We start from the raw sequence: 23,782 nt of genomic DNA on the forward strand, positions 1-23,782 counted from the left end.
GTGTCAGAATCCATCCCCCGCTGATGGACACTTGGGTTGCTTCCACTTTTTGGCTACTGCGAATAAAGTTGTGAACATTAGTGTATAGCATCTGTTTGTGCCCCAGCTTTTGATGTTTTGGGATGTAGACCCAGGAGTGGAATTGCTGGGTGGTATTGTAGTTCTATGCTTAAAACTCTTGAGAAACTATCAAAATGTTTTCCATGGAGGAGGAGGCTGCATTTTTCTTATCGAAGACACTCAAAAGATTAAGATGTGGAGTTTTGGAAGAATATTGTCAAACACGTAATTTGTAACTGCACAAATAAGTGTGGCAACTCAACTGTCATTCATAAATACAAAATTTTATTTGCATTTCATTAGTGTAGAAAGACCACAATGCTTCTCATATCACAACACTCAAGACACGCCAAGTTATTCAAATACATAATGACTTATTTACCTTGACTAAACAAACAGTGCAGTTTAAGAAAAGATATACCAAAGACAGAGTTCACAAATTCATTATCAGACCAGGGGGGGAAAAAAAAAGAACACAGTCTAGGCTTAATAGGAATAAGCTTCACCATCAAGGGGAGAAGTTTTATCATTACAAAGGTATATAGAATGTTTAGGCAAATACATGTACGTTCTTTGATATAGTAAAATGTATCTCTTTAAAACTCCTTTAAACAAGATTTGTTTAGGACAGCAGTGTTCTTTTTAAATCTTCTATAGTTTCAAAAACATTTCTTTATTGAATCTTTGTAGTTCTTAAAAGCACAGGGTATGTCCATCAGGAAACCAGAGAGATTCGGGCCTCGCGGCCAATTCAAGTCCTACCTTCTAACTAGTCATATTCTATCAGTAATACGTAATGTGAATAAATAACCTTCAAGACGGCTACAAATGGGCTTGCTTTGTGGGAAACACTCCAACACTTCAAAGATGCTACGGCTGGGAGAAATGTAAATAAAGAAAAAGCATTCAAGATCGCTTTCCCCCCTCCCCCAAAAGTCTTTAGTTTTGCAAATTTTCTTTAAAACAGTAAGCAAAGCACCACGTTCTTTCTTCTTATCAGAATATCTCTGTCCTCATAATATAATTAACAAGGACAATTATTTATTTCAAGAAACATTATAGCTCTCATTTCTCCTGTTCTTCGTATTAGAAGTACTACGTTTCCCAGTGTACATACACTAGGCACCGGGATAATGCATGAAATATAACAATTTGGAGGGAAATATGTCATTTATAACCAAAACTTACCCAGGATTGCATATCTGCGTATTTACAAGTTAGTGTATAGCTCTGACTTGGATTACAAAGTGCGAAAGGAAATGGTCAAAATGATTGTAGTGCAGAATGGAAACTTTCCCCTCTCCAGGAATTGCTCCCACTTTGTCTCCAAAGTAGTGAATCAACAGCATCGGACGTGTGGTCTGGGTGGAGGCAGTTCTGGTGGGATCTCAGGCTCTGGTTGTAAGGAGAGGATGCTATTGGACAGCTCGTTCCTCAGCATGTCCAGAGGCATCTGAGGATAAAGAAAAAGACAAGTACCTTTTAACCCAGCAATGTATATGTAAAGACTACAAATCATACCATTATAGAAGACCAAAGTATTTTGTATAGAAAACTCTTCAATCATCAGAATTTAATTAGGCATGAAAACATTAAGCCAAAACCTAAGAACCAGGTTCAGGGAGCTTCAACCATCACACAAATGCCGCGCAGCCTATTTCACACCCTACGGCAGAAGAGAGCCGACGGACCTCATAAACATTTATTTTCACAGTCCAGTATAATGGAAACTTAACGTACCAAAAAAGGAAAAAACAGTTCTGTGTTCTCCGGGGTTATACCATTACTAAAGAAAGAAGCACCTTCTCCTGGTAATTGTACAGACAGCCATTGTATTAGAAGCTTCTGAATTACGTTTGAACAGAGTCGATTATGTGTAACAGTAATACAAATACACTTAAAGATCTCACTAAGAAATCTTTGGATGCAAGTCCAAAGATGCCTGAACAAAGTGCTGCTGTCCAGTGAAGCCATCTTCCTGCCACCTGGCGCCACAAAAGGCCCCGGGACGGCCTCAGGTCCCGCCGGACAGCAGGGCCCCAAGGCGGGGCAAGACCTCCACTGTCTGTATCTAACTCAGTCCTTTGTCGGAAAACTCCGAGAGGGGAGCAAAAGTCAAATAACACAGCCCGCGGTCACACCCGCTCCCCAGACCACGTGTGAGGCTGAGCGAGGACGGGAACGTGGCACTAGGGACGTGGGGAGAGGCTGCCACGGCAGCGAGCTGGCTCCTTGGGCCGGGTCCTCGCCCCCTTGGTCTTCAGCCTGACGATGACCCCCGTGCTTCCCTTTCTACGTAAAAGTTTCCCAACCAAAAATAGCAAAGGAAACAATGAACAGGTTTCAGATGAAACGCTTTCACGATGTACGATTCTCTCTTTTTACCTTTTTCAGGATGTCATCCACAAGCTTCAGGAATATTTCGTCCACGTTGAAGTTATCCTTGGCACTTGCTTCACAGAACCGCATCCCAGTTATCTGCTGTGCAAACTAAGGAAACAAATTATTTTTCTCTGCGGGGATGCAACACAATCTAATGTACACGCACGGGGCCTGTGACGGGGGACGGACAGCTCTGGGGCTTCGGCTTTCAGGGAAGGGCTGGGACGAAAGGCCTGGAAAGTCCTGTTTACCCTCAAATGTAAAGTTCACAAGTGTAGCCAATTTCCTACATGATAAGAAAACAACAAAACAAAACCTGTAAGGTGACGCCAAGTCAAACTACATGCCCAAGTTTCTAAACTGTAGTGTATCTGACATTTAAAACGTGAGTATCACAGTTTCTCCACGGAAGGTCAGAGTGAGAGAAAAACCACGACGAAAGCGATTATATGGTTTAAAAGAATATTTCTCTGTATAAGATGTCAGGTGAGATACTAAATAATGCAGGATACACTAATGCGTGTTTCTCCCCTCCATTTCAAAATGAATTTAAAGGAGCAGGAAGTTAACAAGAGCAAATGAATAAGAAGGATGCAACTGAGTGATTACTTTTTTAAAATTATGAAATAATTATAAGGTCATTTATTAAAAGGGAAAGCACACAGAGTGCTCACTGTACAGAGCGTGGGTGCTAAGACCCCCTTTCCTCACCTTTTCACCTTGCTGTCTGCTGATTTCTCTGTCAGTTTCACAGTCCAACTTATTTCCAACTAAAAGAAGCTCTGCGTCTTCTGAAGCGTACTGTGGGATTGTAAAAGAAGCTGCATTTCAAAGACAGGCACATCACACACGACGGGAAACATCAACCAAGGCAACACGTCTCACCCTTCCGACCACCTGCTTCACGATCTCTGAGCATCTACTCTGTCCCGGGCAGGGTTCCTGCTGGGCTCACGGCACTGTGGTCACAGGCCTGACGAAGCACAATGTTCTCAACCCTTGACCCATGATTCCTAAGCATCTATCCTAGGGAAATGACTCAAAATATAGGCAAAGTTTTACACTTAGTTGAAAAAAACCTAAAAATCCCACAAAGCAGGTGAAGAATGAAATAAAGTACACAAAAGAATGAAGCGATAAACAAAACAAAACAAAAGCTTCGGAAGAACATTAAGCTGACACAGGAAGGCCCCTGTGACAATAGTTAGTTAAACAAGCAGGTGTAAAACTAAATGGAGCAGGGACCCAATCTAGTTTTTCTGGATGACAGAACTAAAGATTTTTAAAATTTACGTTTGTGCTTTTCTTGGTTTTCTAAATTTTCTATAATGGCAAGGTACCATTAATTTTAGAATGAGGAAAAGTTAAGCTCCATTTCTAAGTTTTAAAAGAACAGCAGCCCCTAACATGGAGGCCACTGCCTTCGGTTTTAACTCCATCCCTCGGTTTCGTGCTGGCAGCTGGCAGCGAGGGCGCCCCTGTCTGAGGTCCTTAGGAGCACACTTCGCGGCTTCAGCAGGGGAGGACATCACATCCGGAGACTCGCCATCCCAGAGCCCAGACCCGCCCTGGGTCCCGACATCTCCGTAACCCTGGCAACCCTGGTCCCTAACACACTTTAAAGAGGCACGCGTTGAAAATGTGCTTAGTAAGACCTGCAAAGGAACATTCTCCAACATCATCTAACAGATGGGTTTAATACAATTTGTAAACAAAATCCAATTTATAATATACTAAGTGTGCTTGTTACACAAAGGAACTAAACATCAAATTACTGAATAAGGGCGAAAAAAACTCTCAAAATGTGGCCACTGTTGACCACCACATCTCACCCTCAGCGGCTGTGTCGTCTACATGTGTATTTTGGGTCCCCGTTTCTCAGAGGGGAACCCACAGATTACATGATTCATATAGACTTGGGTTGTCTCCATATAGTCAAGTGTGGTCCAAAGGATAAACTCTTCTTTAGTTCCAACTGAGGAGGTGAAGGCCATCTCTCATTTGAGGGCAGAGGTCCCGTGGTGACCAAGGCCCTTGGCATCTCCCACGGGCACAGTAGAGACAGCTGTCCCTGGGAGGTTGTCACTCTGTGGACACTCACAAAGTGTGCGTCCAAGTGAACTTTCTGCAGAAACAAGGAGTCCTGAATCTGATTCCAGGGATGCAGCTGGACAGTGTGCAATGAGCGTGTCTGGGCTTTGAAGTCACACAGCCCAGGTACCAGAATAAAAATCCTGGCTCTATTATTTATAAGGGGATCCTGGGGACATGTTAGTTCTTCTCTGCCTCATCTATGATGCAGGGCTATATACCTACTCTGAACGCTGTCATCTGGATTAAATGCCATTCAGGATGGAAAAACATGCTCCATAAATGTTTCCCTTCTTCCTTTTGTAATGATTAATACCTACAGGCAAAGAGTTCACATCTGAGAGAGAAACGCAACACCTACCTTATCAATCATCTTCATCCATTTTGGCAAATCATCGAATGTCTCCTTCTTTGTGATATCATATACTAATATGATCCCCTTGGCACTTCTGTAATAAGCTGAGGTAATGCTGTTGAATCTCTCCTGACCTGCTGTGTCCCTAAGAAACAGCAGCAAAAATTAGTTCTGAACAACAACAGGGAGAGCCTCAGCCCAATTGTGAGCAACTCCTCACACATCTGTGCATATTCACTCTTAGTGGGGGGTAGCTTTTCTGAGCTAAGTACATCCAAACAAAATCATAAGGAAGCCCCAATTTCTTTCAAACCAAGATTTTGAAGAGAAGCAAATGCCATGTAAAATGGTGGAAAGTATAACACACCATAAACCAGGTGGTTATCAACAGTGACAAAATGCATGGATGATAACGGAAAAGATTTAAGCCTAGAACTCTTTTAACTGAACTCGACGGTGAGTATCTGATTTTGCTGATGGAGTCCCCACTAATGAAAAACGCTACAGAATTGGTCTTGTTATCATCTTAATCCCTCCAGAGTAGTGGTCAAAGGCAAAGGGAGAAGAGGTACCAAATGGCTTTGCAAACAACCAAGCTCATCACTCTCTGACTGCTGCCCTGAAATCTAAAGCTTTATTTCCCTCCAGGAAAAGTTGTCCGTTTCCACATGAAGATACACGCACACTAATAGTGCACAGAAGCTGGCTGAAACCCATTTTCTAAACCTAAGAAGCCAAGAAACTGCTTGAGAATCATCACAAATTTACAACCGAGGCTCAACAGAGCAGGCCTTCTGATCAGGAAAACAATCTTTAGTTACAATCTACCGTTGTAGACAATCTATAATTAAAGACAATCTACAGACTGTCTTTAAAGACCACCTATAATTTAGTTTTTCCTGAAGAACCCTAACTCACAGCATACTCCCAGGGCCATGTGACATGGGTGGCTCGTGGCAGAGGAAGCGAAGGGGCGGTGGGGTACACAGAAAACGGGGTTCTCCCCTGCAAGGCATCCACAGCCTCTCACAGGACAGCATGTGAGCTTCTGAAATGGGGAGATGATGTGACACCTCTTCCCAACGCATTGGATGGGGTGAAACTTGCGGGGCCGTGTCCCTAAAACACATACGGCAAAGGTGCTGTAACTTACAGCTTTGATCAGACTAGACTTGCCACCAAATTAGCTCCGCTTAGGGATATGTCATTATGCCCAAACAAACGACGAAGCTCGCTGGCAAATTCATTTTCTGGTAAAACAAGGCTACTTGCTTTGCTCCAGAGGCTGTAAGACTGCCCTGTGCCCTTGGCTGGAAGGCCCACGACCTGAGGCCGGTCTGTTTTGTCCACCAGGGTCCAGTGGGTGCCCGGCCCACTGCGGGCCCTCGATCCACAGGTGTTGAACAAAAGGTTACATGGGTAAAATGCAGAAAGTGGATGTCACTTCAAGGCAAACAAACTTTATTTTATTTTTTTAAGATTTTTTTTTGGATGTGGATCTTTTTTTTTTTTTTTTTTTTTTTTTTTTTTTTGCGGTACGCGGGCCTCTCACTGTTGTGGCCTCTCCCGCTGCGGAGCACAGGCACCGGACGCACAGGCTCAGCGGCCACGGCTCACGGGCCCAGCCGCTCCGCGGCATGTGGGATCTTCCCGGACCGGGGCACGAACCCGTGTCCCCTGCATCGGCAGGCGGACTCTCAACCACTGCGCCACCAGGGAAGCCTGTAACGGGCATTTTTGATACAGTTTCAAAAAACCCACTACATGAGTAGCACACTTAGGGATCTTAGAAACATTGTGAAGTTAGCTGACTCTCTCCGCTTTAAGTCAGACACACAGAAAGAGGGCGGAGACCTCGAGAGGCAAACTCTGAGGCGACCTGTAACACAAATAAGTCCAAATAAGGCCAGCTCACAAGACCCCAGAGAGGAGACATTAAGGCCATTCCTTTGACTCCGTCTCTTTGTGCCTCATTCACACTGCTTGCGGCAGAAAAGCGTCTTCCCTTGAGAGACTATTCCACATTTCCAAAATGTCTGGGTTGCAAAAGTTAAGTGTATATTAAATACCTACGCTGAGCCAGTACCACAAAAATTCCACAGTACTCTCCACTTTTCACACAGCTAGATGATAACACGATACCAATGCCCGGATCCTGGTTTATCTACCTATGAAGATGAAGAATCCTAGTATTTCCCATCTTTATCTCAATGAACCTGAATTTTCACTGTAATGACTGAGAGCTGATTCTTACAGATTTACAGCTTATTACTGTCAGCCAAATCATCATTTATTACCGGTGGCCTGTGATCTCATTATTATTTCTCTCTCTGCTTTTGGTGCAAATTGAAAACTTCCTGCTATCCTGTTTCCACAGTTGGGTAATGCAAACATGCTTTGAGAATTCAAAGACTGTCATTTTAAAAATTTAATATATCAGTTTAAATGACACAATTCTTAATTTGTAGGAACCAAAGTCAGTGTATGAAGCGTTCTACCTCTTCAAGCAGAGAATGAAAGGAAACAAACTTGATGTCAACGTAAGAACGCTGGTGAAGACCAAATTCCCTGCCAGTGAGCACTGGACAGAACAAGAGGCCTTCATAGGAAGCATCTTAATTCTGTGTTTGCCTAAAGGTGGGAGGCTAAGTTCTCAGCTTCAAGTCCATCTCAACACAACAGACCTAAGTCTCTGTGAATAATTTCCAGACAGCATGTGGATACAAATTCATGAAACTACATTCTGGTCGACATCTTATTTTAGCTATACTTACACCAAGTTCTATATACATACACTTGGAAACGCTTCAAGCAGAGATGGGAAAATGGTCCTTTTCTTAACCACAGATAATCAAGGGACTTAAAAAATGTGGCAATGACATAAAGTGTGACCTAAAAACACGACAATGACATCTGCAGCTTTTGCTACCTTAAACCTTTAGGAATCTGTAGTAAATAATACTTTCTTAGATTGGCTAGATCCAGAAATCATCAAGAAAAAATGCATGTCTACTAACACAACCTCCTTGTGAAAACCGGCCAGCAGTGAAGCTTCCATGGATTGAGTCTAGGTCAGAGCACAGGGTCTCTGAAGAGCTCTTTCCAACACATCGGCTCCCCCTACGCCCTCGACCGGGACAGAGTAAAGTGATGACAGCACACCCGGGACACAGCAGGTCACAACAGCCACAGCTTGAGGACGGCTCCCAGGGAGGAAAGAAGCCCCGCGTCCCTTTACCGGCTGGGCCACGACTCCAGTGCTTCCTTCCTACCTACGGGGTCACAGTGATGGAAAGAAGGTTTTTCCTTCCTTAAATAATATACTCCAGAAGATAAAAATCCTATTTCAGATAAGAATCCTATTTCAAGTATTAAGGGACTAGTAGGTAGCTGGCGTCAGTAGGTACATTATTCACTGGTGAAAACCCCTCTGGAAAAGACAAACTCTACTTCCTCACTGAATCCCTGGGACACTCCCTGTAGAAAACTGGCAATCAACCTCTCAAAAAATTCAATGACAGGCTTCCCTGGTGGCGCAGCGGTTGAGAGTCCGCCTGCCGATGCAGGGGACACGGGTTCGTGTCCCGGTCCGGGAAGATCCCACATGCCGCGGAGCGGCTGGGCCCATGAGCCATGGCCCCTGAGCCTGCGCATCTGGAGCCTGTGCTCCGCAACAGGAGAGGCCGCAACAGTGAGAGGCCCGCGTACCGCAAAAAAAAAAAAAAAAAAAAAAAAAAAAAAAAATTCCAATGAATCTGACGGCCCCTCCCTCAGTTATATTTTCCACCAACATTGTGCAGTTTTAAAAATTCCGGAATGAAGTGCAAAGGGTGAGGAGCAGCAGAGAAGTGACGTGGAGGCAGCTTTCACATTCCAGAGAGCCGTGGTGTCGGGGCGTGCGTGCATCTCCCATAGCTGCACGCTCACACTCTACCCCCCAGAGCGGGATTCACAAGGTTGGGCCGTCTTAGCTCAGATTCAAAGGAAGGCAGCTGGATTCCAGAAGGATCCAATGTCACCGGCACAGAAGTCCTGTAGTGAGCAGAGTTCCAGGGCACAGGACACCTGGACGTAAATACCTCTGTAAATCAGATTACTCCTGCCTGAGATGGAACCCAAGTATTAACACATCACCTAGGATGTGCCTCTTTGGACAGGTGACAGTGTCATCATTGGGACACTGCTGTCACCCACTGTGCGTCACAAACGTTCTCACAACACCTGTGTCTCCTTTGTGAGGCAACCTTCACAGGTGCCAGGTACGGAGGTGGACACACCCCTAGAATCCTTTTTTAAAAAAAAAATAAATTTATTTATTTTTATTTATTTTTGGCTGTGTTGGGTCTCCGTTGCTGCACGCAGGCTTTCTCTAGTTGCGGCGAGCAGGGGCTGCTCTTGGTTGCGGTGCGCGGGCTTCTCTTGCTGCGGAGCACTGGCTCTAGGCACGTGGGCTTCAGTAGTTATGGCGCGTGGGCTCAGTAGTTGTGGCTCACTGGCTCTAGAGCGCAGGCTCCGTAGTTGTGGCGCACGGGCTTAGTTGCTCCACGCCTTGTGGGATCCTCCTGGACCAGGGATTGAACCCGTGTCCCCTGCGTTGGCAGGCAGATTCTCAACCACTGCGCCACCAGGGAAGCCTCCGAGAATCCTTTTAAAGACCGTCTTATTTTTTTAAATTTGGCCACGCCATGTGGCCTGTGGGGTCCTAGCTCCCTGACCAGGGATTGAACCTGTGCCCCCTGCAGTAGAAGCGCAGAGTCTTAACCACTGGACCGCCAGGGAAGTCCCTAAAGACTGTCTTTACCTTAAAGAGTGTACGGTTAGAAACAGCGGCTCGCGTGAAAGGTACTCGGCTGCTATTTCCAGAATTCAAAACCTGGGTAGCAATGCACACACACAGCCTGATGCCTTCTTCAGTCATGGGCTAACAGAGTAAGAAATACCCATTTTCTATTACCAAGTATTTAGGCAAGACCATAAACGTCTCATAGTCAAGCCCCAAACAAAAATACGAAAAACAAAAACACAAAACAGAAAAGCAACACTTCCCCACCCCAATCCTTCAAGTGGGTTAAACAGTCAGCAGTCACCAATGCAGACATTACCTGACGGCCGGCGAGCTCCTCCGCTGGTTCGGGGGCAGTGGCGCCCCAGACAGGGACACGGGTGAGGATGAGGCATGGCACTAACACGCAAGCGTTAGGTGACGATGGAGCTACCGACGTGGCAGCAATGAACGCGGATGAAAGCAACACACACACGGCGGACAAACACTCAGAGCTGAGGTCTACCTGCGGGAGGAGTTAGTGGCTGAGATGCTGCCGCGCGACCATGTTAACAGCAAGGGCGACTTGGGACACCCCCGGCAGGGCCGCTCCCACTGCCGCCGCCCCCGGGCCCTCCTCCAGAGGGGCTCCGGGGGTCCCCGCGGTGGCCGAGTGCTGAGCGGTCCGCACATGGCTGGTTTAGTCTCTCACACGCTCCTGACGTGCAGGGAGCCCAGTCTCTCCGGGCTCCCCTCCATGGGGCACGGAGGGCCTCAGGGCACATGGCTCCGGCAATGGAGCTGGAAGGGCATGCGTGTCCCACGGTGGCCCCCACGCGGTGCCACCAGGGACACAGCCTGTGGGGGACTTGCCAGGAGACAGCGCAACTCCGGGGAGGAACACACTGGCCTTTCTCTGAATGCTCGCAAAGCAATGTGAAAAACATGCAGACGAGCAGCGGAGCCATCGTTTTAGTGATGACGGTTTTGTCAAATGATGTGAAACTAGAGACTAAAGGCTCCAAACTAGTTGCCATAAAAGTCACATTCTTCTCCCCACAACTCCTATGTGCAAATGGAATCTGAGACAAGTGGACTCTTTCCTGAACTCTCCCTTGACAAGTGAACTCTCCCCTGAAGGAAGGTCCGTTCATTCCACTTGAATGTGAGCAAAGGAGCGGAGACATAGGAGCGACAGACCAGCTTGAACGGTTAATTGTATTAGACAAGCATGTGGACTGGTAAACACACGTGGCAGGACTGGGTGTAGATGCCCACTTACCAGATTTGTAACCTAATTTTCTTTCCTCTTAGCTCTACGGTTTTGATTTTAAAGTCAACACCTGTAAATAAAACAGACGAAGATGAAGCAAAAACAATGCAATTCGTCAGAAAAATAATACTACTTGTACATTTTTATGCCATTATCAGAAAAACCAAAAAAACTGATCACACTAAATCCTAAAAGGAGAAAGCAGAAGTTTGCCAGTATGCGTAACGACCATCACTCTGTGCTTCCCGGCACAACTGAAGAGCCAAGGTATGTTCGGTTTTACCCTGAACTTGAGATGCAGCATTTGCTATTCATAATAGAGTTTATGACTACTAGAGATGTAGCATAAAAACCATTAATTACAACTAATCATTACATGAAAAATGAATGGTTTTATAAGCATGCTATCTCGGGGAAAATTCTTACATGTTACACTGGAAACTCAGTCTTGATTTCAAACAGCCTTAGTCTGAATTTAGAAATTATTGTATTAAATTTTTTAGCATTCACAAAAGTGACATTATTATATTGTCAATAGTGTGGAAGAGGAATTATTTTTTAAAAATTTACTCATACAACTTAATTTCATTTTTTATTTACTTTAACGGTAACAAGTAAACCAGCATGAATCATCACCCATTTCCAGTTCAGCCCTTAAAGCTTCAGATAATTTTTTAAACCAAATTTTCATCTGTGGATGTTACCTTATATACTTCTCACTTATAGAAAACTTCAAGATTTCAAAACAATATTTTTTACACAATTTTCACAGCTAAGAAAAAATAAACCAAAGGGATGCCAGCTAAATTTGGGAACTGGAAACATAATCTCTACGGGAACTATATCGTGACTGCTTCATGGATCCAGGGTCCCGATGCTGCCGGGCCTCTACCGGGGCGGGGCTGGGGGGTGGGGCAGTGATGCAGCTCTTCAAAGTCAGATGATGTTCTTGAGGTGAAGCCCAAGGCATGCGGCTGACTTTTATAATTAGTAACACACTGCAGACACCAGTGCAAACAACAGACATGTTTACAACCCTGGGTGGGACCAGGGTCTGTACAGCAAAGAAAAGTGGCAGGAATATAAAATGTCACAGCTGGAGAATAGGCTACTGCATCTTGGTTCTTAATCTCTTGCACCTGCCCTGATTTCAAAGGTCACAGCAAACGGTGGTTAAGCCAATTTCACTTGCAGTTCTGGAAAAGCTTTGCTTTCCCGAGTCAACTGACTCGCAGACAGCCTTGAAACAGGAAGCATGTCTGTACACGACGAACATCCTCAAATAGAGACCAAGCAGAATCCTTCATGACTCAACCACAAGGTAAGAGCAGAGCCTAACGTGATATTCTACAGGCCTGGAAACCAGCCTGGACCTACATGCTACGTTCTGATTTTAAAAAGGCACAGCTCAGACAAAACCCTCTCTTCCTGATATTAGCATAAAATTAGGGCCTCACCGTGTTACTCTGTGATAGCAATTTACAAATCAAATTCATATTCTGCCATGACTACTATTCTGTTTTGCTTTTGTTTCTAGTTCCTTTTTTTTTTTTTTTTAATTTTACTTAAGGGAGCTGCAACTTGTTGAGACTTGTTGCAGTGCCAGCTACATTTTATTGAAAAGAACTGGCCGATGATACTTCGTGAGCTCTGCTTCACGTCAACTACAAGAATCCCTCGAAACAGCCAGCACAAACAATTTTTGTTTTGATTAGGCCGTTTTCTCTGCTAAGAACCGTTCTGAGCCTGAACATGTCAGGCCTTTTTGTCAACCGACTTGAACAACTTTCCCACTTCAGCAGTCCTGCACTGTGGCTATTTTGTAACCACAAAGTTTAATGAGTAAAAATAAAAGGAAAGGGCATTAATAGTCAAAATCAGGAATAAGTGGTAATGTTATCACTGTGTGATTATAAATACACTACTAATTTCAATAGGAGAACATAGCAAAGATGAGCGAACAGCGAATAGGATTAAGAATCTGTTTAGCCGAAACTACCTAGTTTTAGTGAGTAGGTTAATGACATCACTAACAACAACAGAAAAATACCCAGTGGCTAAATCTAAAATTCCACAGAAGAAAACAGATCATTAAAATAGTCCCTTCTCTTAAATGAAATTTCCTTTACCATATCCAACAGCCACTAAGTAGCTGGTAATGGTTGGAAACTTACTCCATTTATAGCTTAGAAACAAATCCTTGAAGTATACAACTACACATCTTTTAAAAGCCTTTTTACATCAAGTCAAAAATATCTTGGCGCTATTTTTAACATTTACATGTCATAGAAATTATATATGATCCTTAACAAAAGGTAACAAGTCACCAATAGCCTCAAATAGGGGATTCGTTTTGAGAAAAGTCAGCACAGAGACTCCTGACTGAGCAGGGCCGCCCAGGACCAATGTTTATAAACAAATAAGGGACAAAAAAAAAAGCGGCAACTTCTGCTGAAAACGAAGTTTCCTATAGTGTCAATTTTTTTTTTTTTTGGCTGCACCGCGTGGCATGTCCGTTCCGACCAGGGATCGAGCCCCTGCCCCCTGTGTTGGAAGTGAGGAGTCTTAACCACTGGACCGCCAGGAAAGTCCCCTCCTATAGCGTCTTAAGCAATGGGAAGCAGCCAGCCTACCACTCCACCAGGTGGTGGAGACAGTCCTGCCCCTAAAGAGTTGAGTCATCCAGACCGAAATCAACAGCCCAGGCACTTGGCAAAGTGCCTTCCTCTGCTCTTCTCTCTTGGAGACCCTCCCTTTCTGCCCAGGAACCTTTTCGGTCCTAGGTGCTTCCCATCTGAGCCTCCCGACAGCCCCATGCCTTACCCGCGTTCCTCATCCATGTTACCAGTTCTGCCCCCTCCAGCCCTGCCCCGTGGGTCTCCCCCATGTGACAGGAACACTCACCTTTGGCTCCCTGGAGCCTAGAACACTGCCTGGCCCACCACAGCGACCCAGTAAACCTGGTGAATGGAAACCTGCCCCTCTTCTCCATCAAACGCTGGTGAGTAAGGAGAAATGCTGACTCTTCTTGGAAATAAGAGGAAATTGAGGACTGATGATGAAACACACACACACACACACACACACACACACACACACACACACACACACACACACACACACTTAAACCGTAGGAAGGAAGGGCGGATGTTCTGTCCTGAGTGTGCCTGGTGGACAGAGTGGTGGAATTCAGGGCGCCTAGCTCACACACATCACCCTGGAAATGGAGCATTTCATTTCTCCTACAATTCCTGTTACTGATGGTAAAACCTGAGAGGATGGTCAGTCTTAATACGTCCAGATCCTCTCCCTACACGCGCCCCTCCCAGCGGATTATTACGGTATCAGTTTACTCAGTCACATAGACAGGAAATGGTCCACTAACTGAATGTCCTGCCACGTGACAGGGGCCTACCCTTCTTTAAGCTTAACCAATGTATGAAGTCTTCCTAAAAATATTTTGATCAGAAAGGACACAGGTAATCCCTCTGTCAATGGGTGTAGCTATGTATTCTATTCAAGCCGGCTTGATCTTAATTTCCTTTAATAACAATGAGAGTGGGCATCTGTCAGACCCCCTGTGCCTGACATGCAGCACGTGGGCTCCTTCAGAGCCCAGTGAGCCAGGCACTACTATACTCAGCGAGGCCAAGGTCATTTGCTTGAAAGTCATGATCACTTCTGCCAGTTGAGGGGCAGAGCCTAGATTCAAAATTGTAACACTGCCCACAACCAAAGGTTGTTAACATAAAAGTCAGATGCGTGGAAACAAGGAAAAGCGCAAAATCTGCAAATGGCCCAGAGTCACTGTTAAAGGGCTGTTAAGGGGCTGTTAAAGAACAACGTTTACCCTTGCGCTGTCATCTTTGTATTTATCTTTCATAAATCTCAGCAAGAGCATAAAGAATTGTTGCACTTGGTGCTGATTAGATTTCTAAGTTCCCTTGAAGGCAAAACATTTACAAAAAAAAAACTGCCGTGTTACGTTTTGCTGGGGCATAAAAAGTTACAAAAATGAAAATAGCAAAAATAAACAGAAGCTTCTTTCTTCACATTCCCTTCCAGCAAGAAGCAAAATAAAAGCAAAAATAACACGGCGGCCCATGCCTGCGATGACAGCTGAGCGTCCCTCCTCCACTCGCACACCCGCCCCCAACAACGAGGACCTGCAGTTGGCACCAGACTACGATTCTAGTTTACTTAACATGGATGATTTCACAGACTCTGAAATAGGTCTCAATTCAAGCAGTGGTTACGACGTTACTGCCAATTTATAATAACTATCTTAGGTGCACACACTGGCTTTTCTTCCAAGGACATCTATCCTTGACGGTGTCGCCCAATCCTGGACTACTGATGGAGAGGATTCCCAGCATTTCCACTGAGTTGACAGTGAGAAAATAAACTAGGAAATGTGTCAAGGTCACACAGATAGAGGCAAATTTAACATTAGGAAACCCTCTCTTGAACATGAGGCCAGCCTTCTGCCTGACCACCGCCTTTCAGGGAGAGCACCCGTTAAAGGGCAGGCAATGCAGACCACCTTCCTGTAGTACTGACCCCAGGAGGCCCCCGAACCTCTGAAACCTTACCGTTTAATATTATGGGGGGCTTTTCCTACCTAAGCCGAGTTATGAGAATTCAACGAAATGGAAACTAAGTTACTGTAACTGTAAAATACTTTGATCATCTCAGAAGCAGGTACTATTAAAATAGTTTAAATGACTGCATGTCATTAAAAAATGCTCTCAGGTCTGAGGATATTAAATGTCCACCCCGAGTCTAACAAGACCTGCCCCTCTCAGTCCAGACTGGATGGCCTGCACCTCAGCAAAGACCACCCACCATCCCTGACCCGGACACACGCAGGAGATGGCCGTGCACTTGGCTGGAACAGACATGGACACACGTGAACTTCATCCGGCAAGGAGAGGGGAGTCTGAGGTCACGTACTCCAGAGGGGGTGCGTGTTCGTTGTCATGAAAGTTTCATGGGCAAGGATGTGCTCCCCTTGCAGACAAAGAACAATGTCTCCCGGCTTTACTGCGTATAGTAACTCAATGCAGGGATCTTCTTGATGCTTTTATAGGTAGATACTGTCATTGTCCCCATTCTACAGATGAAACACTGAAGCTCGGGCAGCTGGTACCTTGCCCAAGGTCAACAGGTGGGTAAGTGTGAGAGCGCAGATTTGAACCCAGGCAGTCTGGCGCCTCCCAGGTCTCTGCACAGCCTCACCTGAAGGCAAGAATGGAGGCAACTACTGGGAGGGAGCTGTAAACATGTTTTTAACATCAAAAAAGGAATTCTGCGTTGCTAGGGAAATATATAAAAAAGCAAGAGTGAGGGACTGGCCGGCTCAGACTGCTTCCAAACGAGCAGGCCTGGCTCTACCCTCTGGCTACACACAGACCCCGGCTGAAAAGCAGGGAGTCATTTCAACCTCCTGGTCACCAGAGGAAGAGAATGTCGATGGGGGAGGAAGATCTGGAAAAGAAAAACCCCCAGATGATCAAATGGCAGATCAGTAACATTTTCTTCACTTGCTAAATACTAAGTTTACCACTGATCAGACGGGCCCATAAAATATGCCGGGAAATTCAAGGGCCTTTCTACTTTACCCAGGTCCTGTGCTTACACTTTGACACTTCATGCTCACCTGTATGTATTTCAGTACGCAGCCTTAAAGGATAACAATTATATTTTGGAGTGTTGCAGAGTTTTTGCATCTGTAGTATAATTTAGGAGGATAAGGGAACATCTATAGTTGCCTTTTCTGGTCCAGGTACATAAGCTATTTCGTTCCTGTAGCACCAGAGAGGAACAGAGTGTGAGTTCTATTTTTTCTTTTCATGAAGGAGGAAACTGAAGTCAAGGTGCTGCCTAAAGACAGTGACAGCTTGTGAGTAGAGCTGGGACTTAAATCCAGGACTGTCTGCCCACCCCCCCCAAGCCCACACTCTTCCTCCCTCTCACCCCCACCCCCTGCCGGGAGCTTCGAGAATGATGGGAGTGGCCAAGGAGACAGTCCAGTGTCTTAAATGAAAAACCAAAAGTGAAAGTTTGGTTGCGGGTGCGTGATTGTGTAGCAGGCCTAGCTTCTGCGTTACATTACGCTGGAACAACGAGAAGACTTGCGATCCCGGGCAACCCCCATCACCAGCTTGCCGGAGGTGGGTCTGCAAGTTGTGCTTTGGTTTTGTAAACTAAGGCCTTAGGTCAGCACTAGACACCAAACAGAGGAGGCTGTCAGATTTGGGGGGAAAAGGTTTCCTGCGGCATACAATGTTCTGTTAAGCCTGTGTTGTATTTTCTGGTTTTAAAGTTCAAGGGTTTAAAAAAAAAAAAAAATCCCATCCAATTAAGGGCACTATTTTAGGCTTATAGTTCTGGCTTTCCAAATCCTTTCTGAATATCAAAGCTGTGCAACTAAAGGACAAAAGGAGAAGAATCCCCTTCCTCCTCTGTTAAAGTGTAGCTTTTTACATCCTCCCTTTTTTTTTTTCACGGCCCTCTTCAGGACTCACTTCCCCTTCTGAAAAGGACAAGCCAGGTGAGCAGGTGTGCTTCCTGCACCATGAAATGGCCTGCGGAATGGAGTCTTACAGAAGTACGAGCAGCCTCTCATGAAAGACCTGCTGACTAGTGCACAAAACTATGCCTTCCTTACAAATTCAAGCAAATGCTTCACAAGAACGACGTTTCTGGCATACAAGGCTGGAGAATAATTTGGCCCTATCAGCTCTCGAAGGAACCCAGGCTGCCTCCTAAAGCTAGTCCACAGACCCTCGGCCGATGGTTCCGCAGAGCCCACAGCTGCAGGACAGGCAATCTTGAAGAATCTGGATCCCTATCATCGAGCATAAGCAGAACTTTCTTCTGCAGTGTGAGTGCACGACACTGAAAGAAAGGCTGAAGGCACATAAGCCAGGTCTTTAAATAGATTTTTATTCAACCTCAACAACCGGGATCGCCAACTTTCCACACTTATTTTGAAAGACAGCTACTTTATTTCCACAAATGCGCTCTGCACAGCCTATCAGCGTGCCCTGGGTGCATTAAATAAGCCAAATCACACACTGCACAGCATACGCTGGCATAGAAACTGACCGTTCCTCTTCCACTCCCTTCTCCCTGAGTCATCTTGTTACATCATCCCGGCAGGGGAGGGGCTGACACTGAGAGCTTCGGAGTCTGGGCTTCGGAGTGGGAATTCGGACGACTCTCCCTAACTCCCTCGTTGAGTGAAACACTCGGGCAGCTCAGCTATGGCTGAAAAGACTGCACACAATCACAGAAAAGCAGCACAAAACACACAGCTTATCATTTTAATCCAGTATGAAACGATCATTCTGGGTTTCTGAACAAAAATCTGTGACCTAAATTTCCAGAATAAAGTACAAGCAGTCGATTTCCCTTGACAGCAGCTCCACTGCTTGTAGGCAAAGCAGACCAGAACCTGATGGCCTGCATCTCATTCATCTCGTCCCATAACATTCAAGGCCAATCCACAGACAGCCTGTCCTGCACAGCATTTACATCCACCTGTTCCTTGGACCTCTCGATTCTGCTTCCGGCTCTACTGCTGGCCCTGATGAACCAGTCACCTGCACCACGACGTTTCCCCGCCCTGGGAACAAGCTTCCCGAGTGCACATGGGACCCGAAGAGGTGCGCACTGAGAACAGAGACCACGGCACGTGACTGAGTGGGAACAGCGCTTCCAGCAAGTGCTATCAACCCTCTAAGACCACTTACTCTCAGGGGCCAGGCTGTGAAGTTTAATGCATGGATGCAAAATGAGAAAAATGAAGACAGAGCAGTGAGGTTCTCAAACTGAATTCAAAAGAACTTTTAAATTCTGATATTCTGTCTTTCCTAATTTTTTTGGTCTACCTCATGTTAAGTCTTCTTTTTTTAAAGTCGGTGGTAGTGGATTGTTAAAAAATGTCCTTACATGGCAAAGTAAAAGAAATGGCAATCCTATGTTGGCCTCCGGCACTTTGAAAGAAACTTTACTGCCCAGGAAATGAGAATTCTGGTCCAAACTGTCTTACTCCTCCTTTTCCTCTATTTAAATATATTTTAATAAATACGTAAAAGGCTTAAGATATTTGAATAATTGAATATTTAGGTAAGAAATGCAAGTTTCAGAGCAGTATTTTAATATCCAGAGGAAAGTGACAAATGATAGGGGCATAGTTAAAGAAAGTCAATGTCAATGATACCATAGATCGATGACATCACTACCTTCACAGGGCTCTCAGGGGGACCAAATTAGGCAGGTAGGAAAGGGTTTCATGGTGTCTGATTCTGAGCCATCCAAAATTTCAGAATAAAGTGAATTTAAATCTCGAAGTAAGCTAAGGAACAGACAGACAAAAGGAACTCACTTGCAGCCCTGGCCCTGACCACTTGCTGACTGCTGGGCCACTGTGGATGAATTGTCTACCCTCTGGGACTCTGCTTCCTCATCTGTAAAATGGGGAAACTTTCAGGATTGTCGTGAGGTTTAGAAAGAGTATACTCTTGCTGGTACACAGTACATGCTCAAGAAATGTAGCTACCACTAATAGGCCGTAAACTTTTACATGCAACGACAATACATTACTTATCCAAAGTCACAAACTAGTTTATGGCAAAGCTTATATCAAGAGCCCAGGTTTTCTAGAATGTTTTTCTAGAAATTTAATGCTGCTGGGTGGGTGGAGGCAGGGTGCTGCCTGATAAAAATATTTCGATCCAAACAAACTTAACAGTTAGCTTCCAATCCTTAAAAAACAAAGGTTGACAGATACATAATTTTATGAGTTTTTTTTTTTTTAGAGACTTGTGAATTTCTAGTCAACTAGTTTTTTTTTCCATTTTTCAAACTTCAAAAAGCTGTTCCTGAGGCTTTCAAAGCCCGTCAAACCACGCCAGCCGTATCAGACCAAGTAACTCAATTCCATGAACACAAAATCCCATTTGAAAGTAATACTCCACCTAGACAATTTCCATTAACTAGGCCAATCATTTATTTATTTATCTATCTATTTTTCTATTTATTTATGGCTGCGTTGGGTCTTCGTTGCCGCGCACACACAGGCTTTCTCTAGTTGCACTGAGCGGGGGCTACTCTTTGTTGTGGTGCGCAGGCTTCTCATTGCGGTGGCTTCTCTTGTTGCAGAGCATGGGCTCTAGGGTGCTGTGGGCTTCAGTAGTTGTGGCATGTGGGCTCAGCAGTTGTGGCTCGCAGGCTCAGCAGTTGTGGCACATCGGCTTAGCTGCTCTGCGGCATGTGGGATCTTCCCAGACCAGGGCTCGAACCCATGTCCCCTGCCTTGGCAGGCGGATTCTTAACCACTGTGCCACCAGGGAAGTCCCAATACGTCAATTATTAAAAACAGTCTTTTCAGTTTCATACCCTGGTGAGTTCTGTGTGTCTTGTAAACCAAATCAACTTTTGATTTGATTAATAATACAACAACAAAAAAATCATTTTGTTCATTTGTAACTTTACAAAATAGGTTTATTACCTCAAATTCCTCAGGATATCTGGTACGATCTTTTACAGAAAGTCCAGTGGGTCTGACTCACTGGAGATGCGCGCTTCCAGCCTGAGGTTGGCTGAGCCATTACTGGAGCGACCCTCCTGGGTCAGCACCTGTGCCGGGCTGCGGGGCACATGGTCTTTTCCAGACTCTGCCAGCCGTACAGGGTGAGGGCAAGGGGCCCGCGGAGCAGGATCTGCAGAGCTGACTGTGCTCCGTGGACACGAAACTCAACAACTGGCCTCAGAAGGACCCTACAAGCCACCTGCGTGAGGCATTCAGGTGAGGCAACCCCAAGTGTACAGCACACCCAGCGCCACATTTAAATGCGCTTTTCTAAAGGAATGCGGGGAATGAACTTCATCTCTACAGCATTCCAGTGCAGAGGAAGCCTCCCCCTTCAGCCCTCATCCCACCCCAACTGGGGGGAATTCCTCCACGCTCCCCAGCCTGTACACATCTCTACATTCCCCTCATCACCCTGGGGCATCCCGAGCCCCACGGCTCTGAGCCACATCTGGACAGAGACTTTGTCCTCTTCACTCAAGCCCCCGTGGGTAGCACAGCACCAGCACACAGTAGGTGCTCAGTAAGTGATCTGATAAGTGGAAGGGAAAAGCAGCTCACAGGCAGAGATTGAAGGGGGGTTAACTTTCTTAAAGTGTTCTCACACTCTGGGTCAGACCAGAAGTTAGCATCTTTCTCTGAAGTTCCCACAACTAATAAACACTTATCAAGCTGAGCACTACAGGCTACTTATGGAGGAAACAAACATGAGCAAGACAAAGTCCAAGTTCACAGGGAGCCCCACAACAGCAGTGGTGTGGGGAGGCGTGTGCGTTAACGCTTGTTTGTTAAGAGGACAGAGAAACCGACTGCCTGGTCCCCTCGCCTCCCGGTTTCTTCCCGATTCCCAAATACCCGATGCAACCCTGCCAGGGCTGTACCCAGAGGCCTTTATGGCTCCTGCTGCTACAGGAGAAGGTGCACACTCCATGGCCTGGCAGCCAAGGTCCTGAGGCATTCATTCCCGATGTCCCCTAATGATGCCTCCCCAGACTGTGCGGGTGTTGCTCCACCGCGGCCCCGGCTTAAAAAACCCCTCCTCACCTCTCCTCTGCCCAGTTCTAAGCACACCTGTGCTCATCCCCCATCTCGCCCTCCAGCCACCCAAGCCCTGTTATCCACCCATTATTCCTGTGCTAGTTTCTCTTCACCTAGTACAGCTATGTTACTCTTCATTTTCACATATTTTTAAGCGTGGAGCCGTAAAAGATGGATAATTCTGAATTGCTTTTAGTTCTATTTCACTTATGCCAGGTACTAAAATAACAGTATAAACCCTCGCTGGATGGTTTAATAACTCCCTGTACTTTATATGATCCAAGATTGGATGTCTGAACCAGGTCTAAGGTACGCTACTGAACTTTAATGTCACGACTCCAAGGCCAAGATATTAAAAACACACAGGGTACAGAGAGCACAAATATGTCCAAAATGATCTATTATAAAAAAAAGCATGAAGGGAAACACATTCTCACAAACAAAACAAAATGACAATACAAAAACTGGGAGGTTAGTCTTCCAATAAGACATTTTAAATGTACTACTGTTTTGTTACACGACAACTTAAAGCCAGTTCATCCCCAAATTGTATCACCTTGGAACTACCACTGGTTACAATACTAAATATTTGTACAAGTGTGTGGAATGATACTTTTAATTCTGAGTTTCATATTTTACATACCATATATTCACTGTTTCTTGGACCTCCCCTAGGGGAATCCCTCCCTATTACTGAAGGTGACTGATCTTCCTTTCGAAGAACTATCTCATCTGCGGGGTTCCCCTACCTTTGACAGCTTTTAAGGGGTTTTCCATAGAAGCAGCTGTTACCGACTGCGACCTGACAGACCTCAACGCCAAGGCCTGTACATGTGACTTCATCAGAAAACTTCCCTGCAGTTTCAATTTTACATCCTGAGGACACGATACTTCCTGACCCGGTTGGTTCTGTAATTACTTCGCTATACTTCACGCACCTGCCGGTGCCGGAGGCCTCCTCCCCACTTTCGGAGCCCCTGGGGGGTTATTTGAGGTCACGGACAAACATAGCTGAAGTCCTTCTGCCCCGCATTTACAGTTAAAAGAAACTTAGTGTAGCGTTAGTTTGAATATTCCCCGGAGATCCTCCACAGGGAATTTAAAACGTCATTATTTCAGCGCAACATAAAAGTGAGTTCAAAATTAGAAAATAAGCCGGGTTGACAGTGGAAATACCCCTACTCCTAGGACGGCAAAGTTAGGGCATCAAAATTCACCAGACATGACGCACTCTGGCCATCTAGCCAGGGCACAGCTCGAGTCCACCATGCTGCCCACCTGCCCCCCACCTGTCACCACCTTTTTCCTGGTAACGAGTGGGCGGGGGGTTTCCGGGGAGAGAAGCTCCGGGCTGGACGGGCCCCGCGCATCACCCGGCCTCGTGACGGCGCAGGGCGGGGGCGCAGGACGACTCTGCGTGGGGACGGGGGTCTCCACCCGGCGCGGGGCAGGGGAGGCAGGGGCTCCCCGGGGCCGACCCCGCATGCACGGCCTGGCCGGCCAGCCTTACCCACGGTGGACTTGCAGGCCTCGCAGAAGGTGTCGTCGGTAAAGCGCTCCATCAGGCTGGTCTTGCCCACGCCGCGGGAGCCGATGATGATGACCTGCAGCTTGAAGTCGGCCGGCCTGGGGGGCTGCTTCCTCCGCCGGGACTGGCCGCCCGACAGCGCCGGGGAGCCCGCGCCCAGGCCGCCGCCGCCCGCGGGCCGCCTCTGCAGCGCGGCGCCCGGATCCATGCACGCATGCGGCCCCCGCGCGGCCCGCCGCCCGCCGCGCGCCCCGGGCCCCGGCGCTCCCTCGGCCTCCGCCGCGCGCCGCGGGTCGGCCCCGGGCTGGGCGAGCGCGCGCTCAAGAGGCCCCGGCGGTCCGCGGGCTCCGCGCTGCAGCTGTGCCACCGGCCGGCCCCCAGCGCCCGTGTCCGCTCCGCCGCCGCCGCCGCCGCCGCCGCCGGGGGAAGAGGAAGGGAAGCAGCTACTCCGCAGCAGCGGCAGCAGCATCCCGGGCGAGGCGGAGCGACGGCGCAGGCGCGGCTGGCGGGGAGGGGGGGCGGGGCGCGGGGCTGCCGGGAGCGCGTCCCCTGCCGGCGGGAGGACCGCCCGCCCGCGCGCCTCCCCCGTGTTCTCGCCCCCTCTGCTCTGCCTGCCTCCACTGCCCTCTCTTCCCTGCCCTTTATTTCTGCGGCTTTCACCTTCCCTTCTCCTCCATCCCCATCCCCCCTTTCCT

The 23,782-nt window shown here is 46.7% G+C and overlaps 1 protein-coding gene across 1 annotated transcript; it reads right to left on the minus strand.

Annotated features, from left to right (window-relative positions):
• Window positions 1–325: 325 nt before the first annotated feature.
• On the minus strand, window positions 326–23,565 carry RAB12 (RAB12, member RAS oncogene family). Its single transcript, XM_060028686.1, has 6 exons — window positions 23,070–23,565; window positions 10,933–10,993; window positions 4,895–5,033; window positions 3,154–3,243; window positions 2,446–2,550; window positions 326–1,513 (listed from the first exon to the last, which is right to left on the minus strand). The coding sequence occupies exons 1-6, from the start codon at window positions 23,554–23,556 to the stop codon at window positions 1,400–1,402; spliced, it is 996 nt and encodes a 331-aa protein (XP_059884669.1). The 5' UTR covers window positions 23,557–23,565; the 3' UTR covers window positions 326–1,399.
• Window positions 23,566–23,782: the final 217 nt, after the last annotated feature.

The sequence above is a fragment of the Delphinus delphis genome, chromosome 13 (genome assembly GCF_949987515.2).
Source record: "Delphinus delphis chromosome 13, mDelDel1.2, whole genome shotgun sequence".
Classification (NCBI taxonomy): domain Eukaryota; kingdom Metazoa; phylum Chordata; class Mammalia; order Artiodactyla; family Delphinidae; genus Delphinus; species Delphinus delphis.

Coding starts and splice junctions, on each gene's coding strand:
- RAB12 (XM_060028686.1), bottom strand. CDS start 23,556: ATGCTGCTGCCGCTGCTGCGGAGTAGCTGCTTCCCTTCCTCTTCCCCC. Junction 3,244..4,894: donor GGATGAAGATGATTGATAAG/GTAGGTGTTGCG, acceptor ACAATCCCACAG/TACGCTTCAGAAGACGCAGA. Junction 1,514..2,445: donor TGGATGACATCCTGAAAAAG/GTAAAAAGAGAG, acceptor CTTTATCCTCAG/ATGCCTCTGGACATGCTGAG.